The sequence below is a fragment of the Elephantulus edwardii genome, unplaced genomic scaffold, assembly GCF_000299155.1.
Source record: "Elephantulus edwardii isolate Elephantulus edwardi_28Jun2011 unplaced genomic scaffold, EleEdw1.0 scaffold00132, whole genome shotgun sequence".
Classification (NCBI taxonomy): domain Eukaryota; kingdom Metazoa; phylum Chordata; class Mammalia; order Macroscelidea; family Macroscelididae; genus Elephantulus; species Elephantulus edwardii.
In genome coordinates, this window is record NW_006399882.1 from 1948934 (window position 1) to 1966368 (window position 17435).

Sequence of the window (17435 nt, forward strand, 5' to 3'; positions counted from 1 at the left end):
TAGCATTTGTCCCTTTGTGACTGAGATACCTCACTCAGCATAATGTCCTCCAGGTTCACCCATTTTGAATAATATTGCATGAGTTCCTTGTTTTCAATGCAGCATGGTACTACAATTTCTTAACCCATTCAGCTGTGTTTGAACATTTGGGCTGTTCCATGTTCTTGCAATGATGAATAATGCAGCTATAAACATTGGTTTATAAGTCTCCATTTCATCTCAGTTCCAGTTTCTTTGGTGTAAATTCCTAGTAGTGGAATAGCTGGTTCGTATGGAGTTTCTATGTTGAACTTTTTTCATGAAATGCCAAACTGCCTTCCAGAGTAGTTGTACAATCCCACCAACAGTGTATGAGAGTTTCTACTTCTCTACATCCTCTCCAACATTTATTGCTTGCTGCCCTGTTCAAGTTTGCCACAGCTACTTGGGTGAGAAGGTATCTCAATGTGGTTTTGATTTGCATCTCTCTTATTGCCAGTTATTTTGAGTATTGCAAATGATTATGAGTGTTTCTTCATGTGTCTGTTGGCCATATGAGTATCTTCCTCTCTGAAAAGTCTTTTGCCCATTTTGTAATTGGGTTATCAGTAATTTTTCTTCTGGAGGTCCACTTGTTGTTATGTGCCATAGAGTTGCCTGTGACTCATAGCAATCCTATGTACATTAGCTCTGAACCCTCCACTATCCTGGGCCAATCTCATAATTTCAAACAGATCTAATCCCATTTCTACATTCACTGTGTCAATTCATCTCATCCTGGGTCTTCTCCTCCTTTACTGTCCCCTTCCACCCCTCCAAGCATGATGTCCTTCTCCAAGTCCTTCCTGGCCACGTGCCCAAATTATGTGAGATGAAGCTTAAAAATCTGATTTAACCCTCTCCAGGACAGATGTGTTTGTTGTTCTGGTAGTCCAAGGTATGTTCAACACTCTTTTCTAGCACCACAACTCAAAGACATTGATCTTTCTTCTATCATCCTAAGTTATTGTAAAGCTCTCAGATGCTTACCAAGTAAATGTGAAGACTAAGACCTGAATCAGTTGCACTTGAGTCTCCACACTGATATTGTTACTCTTCTGTTATAAGATTGTTGTTTGAGATGATATTGCCAAGTGTTTTTTTCTCAGTCGGTAGGCTTTCTTTTCACTCTATTGGGAAAAGCTTTTGATGAGCACAGATTTAATCTTTAGAAAGTCCCATCCATCAATTTTATCCTCTCCAGATTATACATTTCTAGCTGATTTGTCAGCCTCTTTCTACCACAGATGAGGCCTTCTTAGTTTGGTCCCAGTTCATCTTTTCTCCATCTTCTTTTAAAGCTTTTTGAATCATTCAAGATTTTGCTCATAACATCTCTCAGCAATGCAACATGAAGCTTCAATTTGTTTTTCAGTCATTTCAGGTTAAGGAATGCCAAGTGAGCTTTTCCCTTTTGATTCTCCAATGTTAGATCTCTGCCATTCCATTATATACTTTGCTTTGTCTACTCATGCTGTCCTTTGAAATCTTCTCTTTAGCTCTTTTACATCGGCATCTCTTCCCTTTGTTTTAGCTTCTCAAATCTTTAGTGTAACTTTCAAGTCTTTTCTAATATCCATTTTAATACTTTATTCTCTGTCTTTGTAATGATGCTTTATGCTCTTCGTGGATGATATCCTTGATGTCATCCCACAACTCTCACCCCACATTTTCATCAATCAGTGGTGTTCAATGTTTCAAATCTATTCCTAAGATGTTTTAAAAAGACTTTCGGTGATATATACTCAAGGTCATATTTTAGTTCTTGTGGAATTTTAACATTTTCTTCAGCCTCAATTTGAACTTGTACATAAATAACTGATGGATTGTTTCACAGTCAGCTGCTGGCCTTGTTTTGACTATTGATAATGAGCTTCTCTGATCATTTTTTCCACAGATGTAGTCAATCTGATCCTTATGCAGCCCATCATGTGGGATCCATGTTTAAAATCACTTTGGTTTTTTAAAAAATATGTATTTGTTATGAATAAATCATTGAGAATACAAAATTGAATTATTTAATTTTTTTGCTTCATTTCTGCCACCAAGTTTATACTCTTCAACCACCACTTCTTCTTCATAGTTTTCCATGTTTCTAGTCATCAGTTATCACTGACACATCTTGACTGAATGTTTGTTCAACTACAGGATGCAGAATTTGATAAAAATCTTCAATTTCCTATTTGTCTTTAGCTGTTCATGCATACAGTCATATTAATAGATCTTCCATGTATATGCATGTTGTATTAATAGGTCTTCCTTGTAGTCATATAGATAGTATCCTATCACAACATTTTCTTTCAGGATAGAACTTTAAATTGTCTTTTTAACTATGAATGTAACATGATTTCTCCTCTGTTGCTCATTCCTGTTATATTATTTGATTGATTCAAAGGTGCCACTGCCAGTCCATCTCATTTCACTAATGCCTAGAATCTCAATAATTTCTTTGTTCTCTTTTATTTTTGACAACTTCTACTTTTCCTACATTCATCCACATTCTATATTCCAATTATTAAAGGATGTTTGCAGCTGTTTCTCTCATTTTGACTGACTTCCAATCTGGAGTTTACTTCTAATACTATAGCTATCCATGTTTCTCTCTTGTTCATAGGGTTTTCAGAGGCTTGCTATTTCAGAAGCAGGTGTCAAATCCTGCTTCCTAGTCTGTCTTAATTTGGAAGATCTGCTGAAACCTGCCCACCATTTGATCCTTTCGGCATTTGACACTCTGGCAGTATAGCTTCCGTCATCACAGCGATCTACAAGTTACCTAAGTACAATAAACTGACATACAAGGTCTACACTCTAAAGAGTAAATGACAGAAAGCAAATATATACACACTTAAGCTATAAAAGAACTAATGGTATGTAAATCATTCCTCCAATACAAAATACTGACAAAAGTGTTGTACCTCTACCAGAAGCCAGGCGTATCATGGTGCAGAGCCATCTGCAGCCTGTGGTGGCACAAAAGGATGGGTCCAGTCTATCATACCTTACTTCCCACCAAATCCCCCTTGTTCCCTTCCAGCAGAATCAGAGTGAAAATGGGCTTTGCAAAACTGTTCCATCCATGTCTGTTCTCTTTTCTTAGATTCAGAACCGGCTGTGATGGGGCTAGAGTTAATCAAGGATGGGGGTGTGGGGAGAGAAAGTAAAAGGACTCATATTTTAGATATAAGTCTCTAAGACTTAAGGCTTAGAAAAAGTGTGGGGCCATGGAGAAATGGATGGCTCTCTCCTGCCTTGGGAGAATGGATGTGGGAAGGCAATATCCTCCTCAAAACAATCAGCCCATCCCACAGCCCTCAAGGTCATAATTGAAAGGTTTAAAAGATTAATCTTACAAGAGTCCATAATTAAGGTTGCATAGTGGAATGTACTTGGGGCGGTGGGAGGGGTGCGGGGGGACTGTATACCAGGGAAGGAGTGTTTCTTTTACTTTTGAAAGAGAGGAGCTAACTGGGGGTGGGGGGAGGGGCTGCAGGGGAGAAAAGTGCAGCAGTGAATGAATGGAAATCCAAAATCTCTGTAAATGCTCATTAAAATTATTTAAAATTTTTTTTAAAAAAAGATTAATCTTAGGCTCTGCTTTGACAATCAACAGAGGACACAATAAATTTGAATGCTCTTAAGACTATAGGGAACCCTGGTCTCCTTTCACTCTGTCCCAATCAGGATCCAGGCCTCACCAGCTTGCTGTTAATATTTGCTGGCTTGGTATAGACTTATTCGGATGCTCACAGATGGTTAGGTGGCTCCCCTATTTTTTTTAATTGTTCTTTGCTTTGGTAATTTAGCATGTCAATAAATTAATATCACCTCAGTGAAATGTGACTAATACCTAAAATGGACTTTTTCTACTATAATACTCTTGGAATTTTTTGGAGAAGGAATTTTACCATTTACTTTCTTGAAATCATTACCAATGGTAATGCAGAATGTAAAGATATAATATGGTGGGAAGAATATGTGTGTGTGTGTGTGTGTGTGTGTGTGTGTGTGTGTATGTGAAAGAGAGAGAGACAGAGAAAGGAAGGGGGGAGAGAGAGAGAGGAGGGAGAGAAAAGAGTGGTTCACGGAATGTACGTGTGAGAGAGAGGGGGGAAGAGAGATGTGAGGAGGGTGTCAGAGAGAAAGGGGAAGGGGAGAAGAACAAGAGCCTGAACATATATTTTCATTTGTTTTGTAAAACCAAGAAACTTCCACTGTCATCAAGTTGATTCCATCTAACAGAGACCTTATAGGACAGATTATAACTGCCCCATAGGTTTTCTAAGATTGTGATTATCATGCAAGCAAACTGCAAATTGTCACATCTTTCTACCATGGAGCACCTGCTGGGTTTAAACAGCTGGCCTTTCTGTTAGCAATCCAGTGCTTACACAGGACTTCTATCTTCTGTCAAAAGTACTCTAATATCTTCTGCGGAATCATTACACTTTCAGTGGTTCCAGTCTAGTCTATCTCTCAACTGCTGTGACTGGGTTAAAAGGGAACACATGCCCCATGTCAGTCCAGCCAGAGCAACCCCTGAATCTTTGGGGAGACTCTTGGAAGGGAGGTGTTCCCTCTGTTCCTGAATGCTAAGCTGGTTGAGCAGGAAATGGATCTTTTAGTGTCCTCCACATGGAAAAAGCAAAGCCAAGAGACAGGAGGAAAGATATTCATACTGTTGGCATCTTTGAAGTCTCAGATCCAGCCATTCTTGAAGCTAAGCCTACTCTTGGACTTTTGAAGTCTTTTATTTAAAAAAAGTTTTTATTGGTTTGCATATTATTTGAGTAAATACATTTCCCTCTTTGACCAGTTAGAACTAAGTGTAAATCATATGTAACTTAAAGAATCCTGGTCAAAACACAGATTGACAAAAAAAGCAACTGGATCCCAAAGTTGGATGTAGGAAGGAATACTAGCTTCTGCACCACTCAAGAGTGAAGAAAAAGGACAAGTAAGGGGAAGGGATCTCTCCCATGTAAGTGTTAAGTTAGGCTCTTGACTATGAAGACTCCTGCTCTGTAAGATTAGATAGACTTCACTGGAAAAGTGAATTGCAAGACTTCAAAATCTTTACTAATGAATGGAATAAGAGTTTAACTAGGTAATTAATACTCTGCCTTATTTTGCATGTTGCAAAGGTCTTAACAGTAAACATTTAGCAATTCCTCAATGTTGTATTCTCGCAATGTCTGTATTTTCCCAATGCTCTTCTTTTCAGAAGCTCTTCAAATGACCTAATCTCTACAGAAGGGAGTTCTAGGAGTAAGTAGCTGCACTGCAATCCCAAAGGCAAGTGGTTTGAATCCTCCACATGTTCCATGAGAGAAAGATGAGCAATCTCCTCCCTTGGGATTTACTGTGTCTGAAAACCCACTGGAGGGTCAGCTATGGGCTGGTTCCTGTTGTGCCCAATGGATTAAGAGACACATGATTATAGGTAAGGTCACTGCACAATGAAGGGACCCCCCTCCTCTAGTGTCAGCTAGGTGCTTTTATACCCTTACTCCCCTTGAGATGCTGGGCTACATGGGCCCAAGATACAATATCCTGCTGTTGACATATTTCTAAGGATACAGTGACATAGTCACAGGTACAGTACAAAATGTCTACATCTTGGGTTTATAAACAACAGCAATTACTATTTTGACAAATGAGTCAAGACAAAAATGCAGGGCTCAGGGCAGAAATTTTCCACACACAGTGTTTAATTACTCAAATGCAATGGGTGTTAGATAATATGGAGTCTATTTGGCTTCTCAGTTTCCACTTGAGAGCAAACAACAGTCATTGCAGACGAAAATGAGAGGATCGCTGTGGATAGTCACAGACATCAAGTCAAATCAGCACTCACTGTGACCGCCAGGACAGGATAGAACTACGTCACAGGATCACTGAGGCAGTAATCTTTTTGTTTTGTTTTATTATTAATTTCAATTAATATTTACAGACACTTTGGATTTCTATTCATTCATTGTTGCACTTTTCTATGCTCCCCCGCCCCAGTACACTCTCCCCTTTGAAAAGTAAAAGAAAAATCCTCTCATTGTTTTACAATTTTTACCCCTAGGTCCACTCCACTATGCAGGCTTCGCTCTGGACTTCTGTCATAACAAAAATACCTAATCACATATCCCTTTTAAATAGTTTTCTCCCTCATCTGTTTCAATGGAGTATACATTATTGAACCCATCTTTCTCAGTCTGCCCCCAACCCCGATGTCAGTCCTGTTTTACATGAGTGGCACCATGCAGTATCTGTCCTTTTGTGACTGAGATACTTCACTCAGCATAATGTCCTCCAGGGTCACCCATTTTGAATAATATTGCATGAGTCCCTTGTTTTTCAATGCAGCATAGTATTCCATTGTGTGAATATACCACAACTTTTCTATCCATTCTTTTGTTGATGGGCATTTAGGTTGTTTCCAACTCCTTGCTATTGTGAACAAAGTAGCAATAAACATGAGTTTGCATATATCTGCCTGGGTGGCAGTTATAGTTTTTTGGGGTATATTCCCAGTAGTGGAATTGCTGGGTCAAATGGTATCTCTATTTGTAACTTTTTGAGAAAGTGTCACACTGCCTTCCACAGTGGTTGCACCATTTTACACTCCCACCAACAGTGAATAAGGGTTCCAGTTTCTCCACAACCTTGCCAGCATCTGTTGCTTGCTGTTCTATTAAATTTTGCTATTCTTACTGGGGTGAGATGATAACTCATAGTTGTTTTGATTTGCATCTCTCTTATTGCTAGGGATTTTGAACATTTCCTCACGTGCTTGTTGGCTATCTGAATGTCTTCTTGGGTGAAGTGTCTGTTAATATCCTGTGCCCATTTTTCTATTGGTTTATTTATCTTTATCTAGTGTGGTGCTCAAGTATTTTATAAATTCTAGATATAAGTCCGTTATCTGACATGTCATTACCAAATATTTTTTTCCCGGTCTGTGGCTTCCCTTTTTGCCTTAGAAAAGTTGGAGAAGTTTTTATGTGAAAAATACAAAATGCTTCACAAATTTGTGTGTCATCCTTGCACAGGGGCCATGCTAATCTTCTCTGTATTGTTCCAATTTTAGTATATGCACTGCTGAAGCGAGCACTAAGGCTGTAATCTTTACTGGACTAGACTGCCACATATATCCTTCTCACAGAGTCGCCAGTAGGTGGGTTCGAACTGTGAATCTTTCAGTTAGCAGATATGGTGGTTATTTCCAGAGGCTCATTAGCATGTTGATGACTATTAATTTTCAAATTTAATTAATAGATAGAAATGGCACTTTCTTTTGATTTACTTCATTAGTCAAATGAGCTTTCTAATTAAGTTTATTATCTACAAATTTACACACTCCTGTGAATGACTCTACACATGGAGAAGTATTAACAGGGTCTGCCAGTCTGACAAGGGTTTTCTCACTCTTTCTCCCATTGGTTTTAAAATCTGAAGAAACGGTGATGGTGGAAACTAATTTCATTCCCCAGCAATTTCTGATCAGAATCTTCAGTTAAAATATAATCAGGTTATTAAATTCCATATATGTCTGTTAACTCTCAATCTCATTTCCACTCTTCATTAAATTCAACCAAAAAATGAAATTACATCAGATTAAGCAGCAAGTTTGACGCTCATTGGCAATAACTGCTGCCACTTATTTTGAAAGCTTAAATTTGGACACCTAAAAATAAACTTGACTTCAAATAGAAATTTCTTTAAGGACTGGTGTGTAAATGAGACTGTGATTGGACCTACTGAACATCAGAGAGATAAACGCCTTTCATATTATTTGCTAATTAGCAAACTAATCAATAATGTTTTCACAAGATCATTAGAAGATCTAACTGCAATCTAGCTCCACTCTCTCCACAAAAGAAGTCAAATAGCAGCAAGGAAGTAGAGTTTTCCTGAATCAGACTTACTAAACCATCAAGGCTAACTTTGATAATTCAAAGCATTTATTATGGACTGGATTTCCCAATGGTTAGAGGACATGGGAAGATAAAATACGAAATCTTTGTTCTGAAACAATATGCTATCTTAAAATAAAAAAGAAGGATGGAAGGGATTCCATGTGGTCAGATCCTTTGAATCTTCTTATATTTATTTTACAAGTTATTATTCTTATTTTGAATTGCATTTCATGGAATGCCATAAGCTTTTCAGTGCTCAATGTTCATTTCTAATGATTTTATCCTTTTTGGTCTTGTTTATGGGATTTAAAAAATTTTTCTAATGAGTTTAATCTAGTTGTGACACTAAATAATATATTCAGAGATGCATCTCAGCATACTGAGACTTTATGTGACTCACGTTTATATAACTTAGTCTCTTAATGCCCAAATAAGTGTTTGCAAGCAAATGATGGGAAGTCTGGGTGAGATCATATGCGTTCAGCAACACATAACCAACAGGGAGTTAAGGTATGTCCGTTTCATCACTGATGGATAAACACAGTCCCAGAGCAAAATGGAGAAAGTTAAGGAAGAATATTTCAACACTTAAAAATACTGTAGAATTCCACATCCACTGTATTGATGGCTTAGCTGTCAGTAGGGAGTTCGGGGGGGCCTAGTCTCTAATGAGTTGCACTGCTAACTTAAAGACAGTTCCACTAAGACAGAATCTCCTCTTATGTGATTTATAGTCTCTGTAAAAGGCTGGAGGGCCAGATATGAGTCAGTTCAGACTCAATGGCAACAAACATAACTGAGCTGAAGTTGTCTGTGTTACAGATTCAGGATACATTCTTTCTTTTGTATGTTTTCTTTGTTGTTGTTGTTGATTGCCTTCAAATTGAGCACGACTCATAGAGACCCTATGAACAAAAGGCCTGAAGCCCCTCTACAACTATCGACATCTATCAAAGTTCACAGAGTTTCCGGAGAGATGCTGCTTAGAAAGTGAATGCCATTCCTACTTCCAAGGTTTTCTTTAGAAAACAGTTTTATTACATTTTGGATAATGTGATCTATCCTCCAAAAGAGAGTCTACAAGACCATTGTAACAGGGGGGAAAATGGGAGCTAGTTAGGATACTATTCTTGGAAGGTGGCAACACCTTTTGGAAAGTAAGAAAGGACTCTAGGCTTCGCTTGTGACATTTTAACAGCTATGTGGGCTGAAGTAATTGACTTAACCTCTTTGAGCCTTAGTGTTTTCATCAGTAGAAGGAGATAATAGCAAATTGCTTCACTTAAAAAGATATTTGTGATAATTATTCAGGAAATCCTATGTAAACCACTGAGCACAGTGCCTTCCACAAAAGCACTTGATAAACAGTATCTTCTATTTACAGTTCCCCTAAGTCCACCCGCAAACAAAATGCTCATTTCCCTAATATTGCTTTGGTTATTTTCCAATGCAGTCAACTTGTTTCAGGAAGGATGATACTGTGGAAAGCTAGGACCATTGTTCCCTTCGACCAGCAGCTTAGAATCCTGGGGTCTTGGGCCTGAGAGTCTTATGATCATCTGGATGGTAAGTCTTACCTCATAGTAACTCTGGACTGCATTCATGAAGGCTTCATCGGCTACAATCTGGGTTTCTCCATTGAGGAAAGCCTGGAAGCGGTCCTTGACTGTCTGCAGCTGCTGTTTGCTGATCTGAAAGAAAAAGAGGAGGAGGAGACAGTGAGAACAAGGATTATGTCTACTTCACATTCTAGATACTCGGGCACAGTCATGCACTGGAGATGACTCGTACAGGATCTTGAGAGCTAATGGTTGAATTTTCAGAAATTTTTGCCAGATATCTATTAAACACAATTATAATTGAAAGTTTAAAATTACAAAGTTTTAAACTATGAACAATGATAATACATACTCCAAACTCATTCTATTCTGATTTATTTTAAGCATATCTTAATATTATCTCACTGAGGTGCACTCAATTCAAGCCATAGTTTTTTCAGTTGCTTCACATGCATGTGAAAGGTGGACAATGGAGAAGGAAGATCTAAGAAGAATTGATGTTTATCAATCATAGTGTTGGCAAAGCTCATAAATATATCATGGAACGCCAAAAGGACAAACACATTTGCCCCAAAAGAAGTTTAACCAGGGTTCTACTTAGAGGCAAGGATGACGAAACTTGGTCTCACAAACTTTGCGCATGTTGTCAGATGTCAGTTCTTGGAAAAAGACATCATGCTGGAAAGGACAGGATGAGTGAAAGAGAAGACGATTCTCAACAAGACGAACTGATAGACACAGTGACTGCCACAATGGGGTTGAGCCTGCTGGAGATTGTGCAGAGGGCACAGGATAGGTTTCCATCTATTGTTTTCTAGGTAGCTTGAGTCCATCCCAGAACATCTGAGAACAACAACTTGAGGTGATTTATATCTACAATAAGTATATGGAGTGATACTATACTGACTCCATTTTCAATTAGTCTCGTAACAAACAAGAGCATTTACACCAAGGAGATAAGACACATGCTACAAATCTGGGCTTGTTTATTTTAATTTTAAAGAGATGGCTGTCAAAACACTTCATAAAATCCTCATACTGAGCAGCTCTTCATATAGTCTAAAATACCTAAGGCAAAACAGCTATGAGATCTCATCTCATACCAGCAACAAAGTTCAACAGGGCGCAAACAACAAATGCTGGCGAGACTGTGGTGAGAGTACAAAATGGTACCATCACTACGGAAGGTGTTCTGGCACTTTCTCAGAAAGTTGGAACTATAAATACAATTTGACCCAGCAATTCCACTACTGGGAATATACACAAAAGAAACCAGAGCCATGACTCAAATAGATGTATGCATACCTATGTTTATTGCTGCGCTATTCACACTAGAGAAGAGATGGAAGCAGCCCCAAATGCCCATCAACAAACAAATGGGTTGAAAATCCATGGAAGAACATCATGGAATACTACGCAGCATTGAAAAACAATGAACCCGTAAAACATTCCACAACATGGGAGAGCTTGGAGGATGTTATGCTGAGTGAAATATCCCAGTCACAAAAGGACAAACACTGTATAACACTGCTGTTATAAAAGAGGACAGAGATGGGGGAGTTGGGGAAAGAACTGGGAAGGAGTGGATAGATAATAAAGTCTGCATTAGAATAGATGAGGGGGGAAAGTGTCCAAAAGGAACATATGATTATGCATTATATAAATGAGAACGATCTGGAACATGGGGTGCAGTGTGGGGTAGGTGAGGGAGGGGATGGGAGAAAGAAAATAAGCAAGAATGAATAAAAAAATAGTTTTTAAAAAGAAAAAAATAATAAAACACCTTAAGGACATCAGGATGATAAGCAGAGGTTTTCTAATTGTATTGCTGTTGTTATGCAAATGCATGATGAAAGATATTTAGGTGTAGGACACAGTTCCAGGTTGTGGCATAGATGATTTGGGCAGTACGTTATAGGAAATGTCATGTTCTAGCAACACGTTCCTACCCTCATCTCCCACTAAGGGATCATTTCTAAATGCTTCCTCCCTGTTCTCGCTCCTGAGCACCTCTAAGGAGTGAAGCTCTTCCAAATCTCTAGTATTTTGTGTAATTCTACAGAACACACATTAAGTACTTATGTTATGATGAAGTCTGTTATATCATTCATCTCTTCTATGCATCTGTGTCTCCAGGGTACAGATGAATGCACTATACAAGGCAGGTGTTCAATAGGTGCCTTGTAAATGAATGAATAAAGGCACTATATAAAAGATAGGTTATTTTAAATCTCCTTCTGTCTATAAATTAGAAATCAGTTCTAACTCACATAGAGAGTCAGCTAAAAACTATGTAGTTTTGTTATCTGTAAAATACTTCATACTTGAAAAACAGAAGACTGTATCTCAGAACAATTGTCTTAATAAGAAATAGAAGATCTTTTCCTAGCTCCATTGCTGACTGTGTTGTTTGTGTAAACCACTTACATTATCTGAGTTAGCCAAGAGCAAAGAGCTCTTTTGAAACAGGGCCAGGCTTAAATAAATAAATGTTAACTTCATCTTCAGTTTCTTAGCTAGAAAAATGGTGGCAATTCTAATTACTCGAATTCTGATTGCATCTAATCCAGGATGGTGCAATGGTTATTTTCATGTCAACTTGGTTAGAGTAAGGTTCTCAATGTTTTGGTCAAACACTAGTCTAGTTGCTGTTCCAAAAAGTAATCTAATATAAATTGTAATATAAAATTACTTCGCATAATGTAATCCAATAAATCAGTCATTTGATGTTATCCAGTTATAGAATATTCCCTAAATCTAGTTCTTTTTTAGGTATAAGAAGGCAAAAATAGTATAGGAAACACACACCTATGGAGGACAGAAATCATTGAGGACCACCCAGGAAGACTCTGCTACAAAAGAACAAAAAAGACCAAGACTTTAATTTGTAATTTGTGAGAAACTAAATCCCTGTTCTTTAAAGGTAGTCATTGCTGTATTTATGTTACAGCAGCTAATACAGATAGATATGGGTACTCACTAACGTATGAGGTAATTTTATTATTATTATTATTACTAATTATCACATAGATTTAATGTGCTTTTATAATTAGAGTCAATACAAAGTTGAAAGCTATAGAAATCTTAAGATCAGATTGTCTTTTGATTCAGTCACAAAAAGCCAACAAAAACAACAGACTTGGGTCCTTGAGCGAATTTTAGTGACTCTGGATAAAGTTGGGGAATAACAGAATTAGGGACCTATATGAGATTATATTTGAACCAGATTTATGTTTGGAATGTCCCAAAATGCCATTGTCTAAAAAAATCATGTTTTTAATTTCATTTCCTCACTCGCCAGGGAATTCTCTAGCATCTGAGTAGTGATGAGCTATTCAACATACTTTTTTTCTTTATCTGGTTCTACTTTACTGGAGGGAGAATGTGGCAGTTGTCTCCAAGTCTGATCACTCCCTGAAGAAACCTGATAATGTCTAAGGTGACCAGAGCAGAGACCAGACCAGACAATGGATCCTGATGAGGCTCTGGGGCTGAAGACAAATGCCCAAACCCAAGTTCATTAACAGCCCAAAATGCCAAGAAAAATACCATCTTCCTTAATCCCCCCTAAAACCTCTATAAAAAGAAACTATCCCTGACTGCCCTCATGCCATTTTGACTTTCTCCACGCATGGTCTCTTGGCGTCCCTCTCATACCATTAAATAAAAGCCTGTCGTTTCTTGGGACCAGCTTCTTTCTTTCTTTCTCTTGCTCTCTCTCTTCCCCCTTCCCCCCCCCCCACCCCACATAACATTTACACTTTCAACAGATCCTGAGTTCAGAAGAACTATACTGGAGGCAGTCAATAGTCACATGAAGCTGTGATCGTGTCTCTTTAACACACTGTGGCCACTTTAAGGGTTAGCAATAGGGTGTGGATATCAGTCGAGTTGTATAGAAAATCATAGGTATTTTGTGTTTGAAACCATTTACAATGAACAGTGAGGCAGCAGCTGATTTGCTCACAATAATGGCACTATAAAATTATTTTCTTTTAAATAGTCCCCCTTTAACGTAAGTCACACACTGTCAACAGCACTGAACCAGTCAAAGTAGGTCACAGAACTTCATGCCCAGAATTCTCCCACAGCTGGTCAACTAGGTTTGCATGGGTTTAGAGAATAGGATGGTAGAGCAGGAAATTGATTTTTCTTAAATGCTTCAGTAATTGAAATAGAATTAGGTGCCATCTGACAACCAAATGAAAGAGAGTATTTACTCAGGCCAAAGCCATTATTTCCCTAACCTTTAGAAATAAGTGTCATATTCATTTACTTTGGAAATGTCACAGAGCACCTACCATCTGCTCAGCCCTGTCTTAAACCCGGGGGTGGGGGGAGGGGCTCAGTGACCATCAAAGCACATCTAGTGCTTGACCTCATAGAGCCTTGGAGTCAACATTATACACTGAGGAGTCAAAAGAAATAAGGATTGTCTTCAAGAACATGGTAGTCTAAATGGAGAGGGGGAAACGTACAAGTTAGCATACAAAAGTTTCTTGTAGGGTTTTAGAAAAGAGAGTTTACAGAATATTCAAATTTTTTTGTCATCAATTGTAGCACTGAGCAACTTGGTAGGACAGAAGAGAACTGCCCCGTGGGGATTCCTACCCTACAGTCCTTCACAGAAGCAGACTATCTGCTTTTTCTCCTGGTAGCAGCTAGTGGGTGCAAATCATTCATCTTTCAGTTAACAGCAAAGAACTTAACCACTGTACTACAGTGGCTTTCTTACAGAATAGAAAACTCTCAGAAAGAGACAGATAAAAGAAACTAACTTTAGGAACACTCATTTCAGAAAAGTTCTGAGAACACACTTCACAAAACCTCACCAAGCATCTCGAACCTCCCTCAACACATTGCATTCTTGGGAGAGCGACGGGCATGAATTCTAGAAGCAGAGTCAGGAATTTTGCCGCCTGTCAGTTGAAATTCACGACTCTCTTCATCATTAATTAATCAGGCATAGTGTTTATTTCACAAGCTCATTAGCTGTGTCCCATTGGGAAAATCACAACTATTTCTATACCTCAGTTTTTTAATCTTTAAAATGGAACCAATACTGACCTCGTGGGACTTTCAAGAGTAACTGGTCAAGCAAAGAATCCACCACAGAATCTGGCAATCCTTAGCTGTGAATGCTTAGCTGCTGTGATTATTAACTCTCACCTGTGCCATCACATGCTATTTCTTTAAAAATGTCTTCTCATGAAGAAACATCAAGCCTAACCTTCAAAATTCCATGCACATGCCTTGTCCTGGACTCCCCTGGCTGGAGTCTGCTGTTTCCTCTGTAATTTGTTCACACTTCTAAGGATCCGTTCTGTAGAGTGGATATTTAATATCCATGTTCCTAAGGTGTGTAGTCTCCATCCATTAGTCTGTTGCTGTTGTATTTGCGTTTGAGTCGTCTATGTACAACAGCCCCAAATTCTGCTTTATCTCTGCCAATCTTATTGCCTCTGACACATTTATCCCCCCAATACTGCAGTCACTGAATCAATCCATCTCATTGAGGGTCTTCCTCTCTCTGGCGTGCTCCCTCCACACTACCAAGAATGACGTTCCTCTCAAATGATTCCATCTCCCTTCTTGCAACATGTCCAAAGTAGCCCAGACAAAGCTTCAGAATCTTTGCCTCCAAGGAGCAGCCTGGTCTCACCTTCTCTAAGATGAACCTGTTCATTCTCCTAGCAGACCATGGTATATTCAAGAACTCTTTTCCAGCAAAACTGCTCAAAGGCATCAATTCCCCTTCTATCATCTCTAGTCATTGTCCAGCTTTCTGATTCATAGCAAGTAATTGCAAAGTCAGTAGAAGCTTGCAAATTGCTGAGTTCTTGAACAGGCTCAGCAGAGCCTCCAGAATAAGACAGACTACTAAGAAAGTACTGGTGATGTACTTCTGAAAACCAACCAACAAAAATCCTACAGATCACTAAGGTCTATCCAGCCCACAGCTTATCTGATGGGAGGGTATAGGATTGGGAAGGATTTTGCTCAATTGAGCATGAAGTAGCCATGAGCCAGTGACCAAATGATGACAGTGAACATCTCTCATGTTCTAGGCCCCGTCATCAGTCAAGAGTTGAGAACACATCTCAGTCCACCAGTGGCTTCTAAGGAGAAGATGGGCAATCTCCTCCCACTCCTACAGCCTTGGAAATCCAATGGAGGCTCAGTCATGGTTGATTCAGGTTCAACAGCAATGAGAGAAAGAGAGGATGAACTAATTTTCTTGAATTATAATCTATCTATAATTATATAGTGTAAATTAATGGCTTAAAAAACTCTATAAAATGGACTTTGCCATACAGAAAGACACTGCTGCAATCCCAAAGGCATGTGGTTCAAATCTACTTTGCTATGGGAGAAAGGTAAGCAATCTCCTCCCATGCAATTTACTGCCTCCAAAACCCCACTGGAGGGTCTGCTATGGGGACCCAGTAGCTGATGTACTGACAGATCATCACACAACCACAATATCAAGATAAAGAGTATTACTAGCACCCCAGCAGCACCTGCTTGTCCCCTCAGGTGCGTTCCACTGTGAGGGTGGCTACCAATCTGGTCTCTATCATCACAGGCTAATCGTGTCTCTTTTCAAATTTGATGTAAATGCAGGCAGGAAGGATGTCCTCTTCTAAGACTGGCTTCTTTCCCTCAGCATTCCAATCAGGAGATTCATCCATGGGGTCGAGTGTAGCAATGGCTTATTCATTTTGATAACTGAGAATTTATCCTTTCTATATCTGATGCACATTTGGGTTTCCTTTTTTTAAAATATGTTTTTAATTCTGTACCTCTTTCACTTATGCTTCACAGGTAAAAAGACTATGTGAATCTTGTTTACTGCTGTGCTTCTGGTGCCTGACATATGATGGGCTCTGAACAAATACTTGTGGAATGAACATCAAGACAAATAAATAAAACCTACAGCTGTTGAGCTGGTTCTAACTCATGGCAATCTGCCTCCAGCTACAATTTTAAGGGAAGAGATTTTGCATCTTTTTTTGCATGGAGCAACTGATTAGAACACTCAACCTTTTGGTTAGCAGCCCAACACTTAGCCTGCTTCTCCACCAGAGTTCCTCATTAAGTGAATAGCTTTTTGTGTGTCTCAGGCACAATGTTGGGCTCTGGGTGTATAAAATGAAAATGGCTCAATCCTAGCTATCTAAGTTCTTAAAGTTGGTCTTTAAATTTTAATTTTTTCTGTAGTTCTTTAGCATCTTTTGGTCAATTGTCTGAATAAATGAAAATCTCATGTAGAAACTAATATAAGCAGCCAGTCTAAGAGCTAAACTGTAGGACAGAATTTCTGTGTCGTCAAAAGTGAACTGACCTAGATAGGATTTGATCCTGGAGGTGACCTTGTCTGAATAAGCTAAAATAATTGACCCAGGGTAGCTGACAGTACAACTCTAAACAGATACCCAGACTTCTGTGAGTCTTACAAACAGATGCCTCCTAAAATAGAAATCCATCTCAAAATGACCAGAACATACAGAAACCACTTGTGCATCAGACCAGAATTTAGAATTGAAGTAATGAGTTCTAAGAGTAGAAAATCTGAAAAGATGAAAGGTAATCATTGCAGAAGAAAGTGCTGCTGCAGCATTTGCTCAAACTATTCAAGCATCCTTGGTTCAGTCAGCCTCATTAACCAAGGCCTGGAAATTCCCAGTGCGTTTTGAGAGTCTGTAATTTACTGCAGCATTCTGGAGATGTGCGAAATGGGATCTACAGTGGAGAGAAAACCACACGCTCTAAGCACAAGCCTCTAGAGAGGCGATGAAGTCAGGGCGAGCCTAGGCCAAATCCTGGCTTTAACATAAGTCGTTAGAAAGGAAGGTAACTTTGGCCATATCCTCTGTAAATTGGTGATGATTGTATCTAAGTTGTCTTGAGAACACAATGAGATAATATATGTAGGAAAAATTACATATAT

General features: G+C 38.8%; 1 protein-coding gene across 1 annotated transcript in view; it reads right to left on the reverse strand.

Moving 5' to 3' along the window:
* The window catches only part of CADPS (Ca++-dependent secretion activator), a 560788-nt gene extending 550392 nt beyond the window's left edge, over positions 1-10396 (reverse strand). Inside the window, exons 1-3 of the mRNA XM_006893865.1 lie at positions 10392-10396; positions 9717-9765; positions 9503-9616 (exon numbers count right to left, since the gene is read on the reverse strand). Coding sequence (XP_006893927.1) covers positions 9503-9616; positions 9717-9765; positions 10392-10396 — 168 coding nt within the window. The remainder of the gene's footprint in view (positions 1-9502; positions 9617-9716; positions 9766-10391) is intronic.
* Between the last annotated feature and the right edge of the window lie 7039 nt (positions 10397-17435).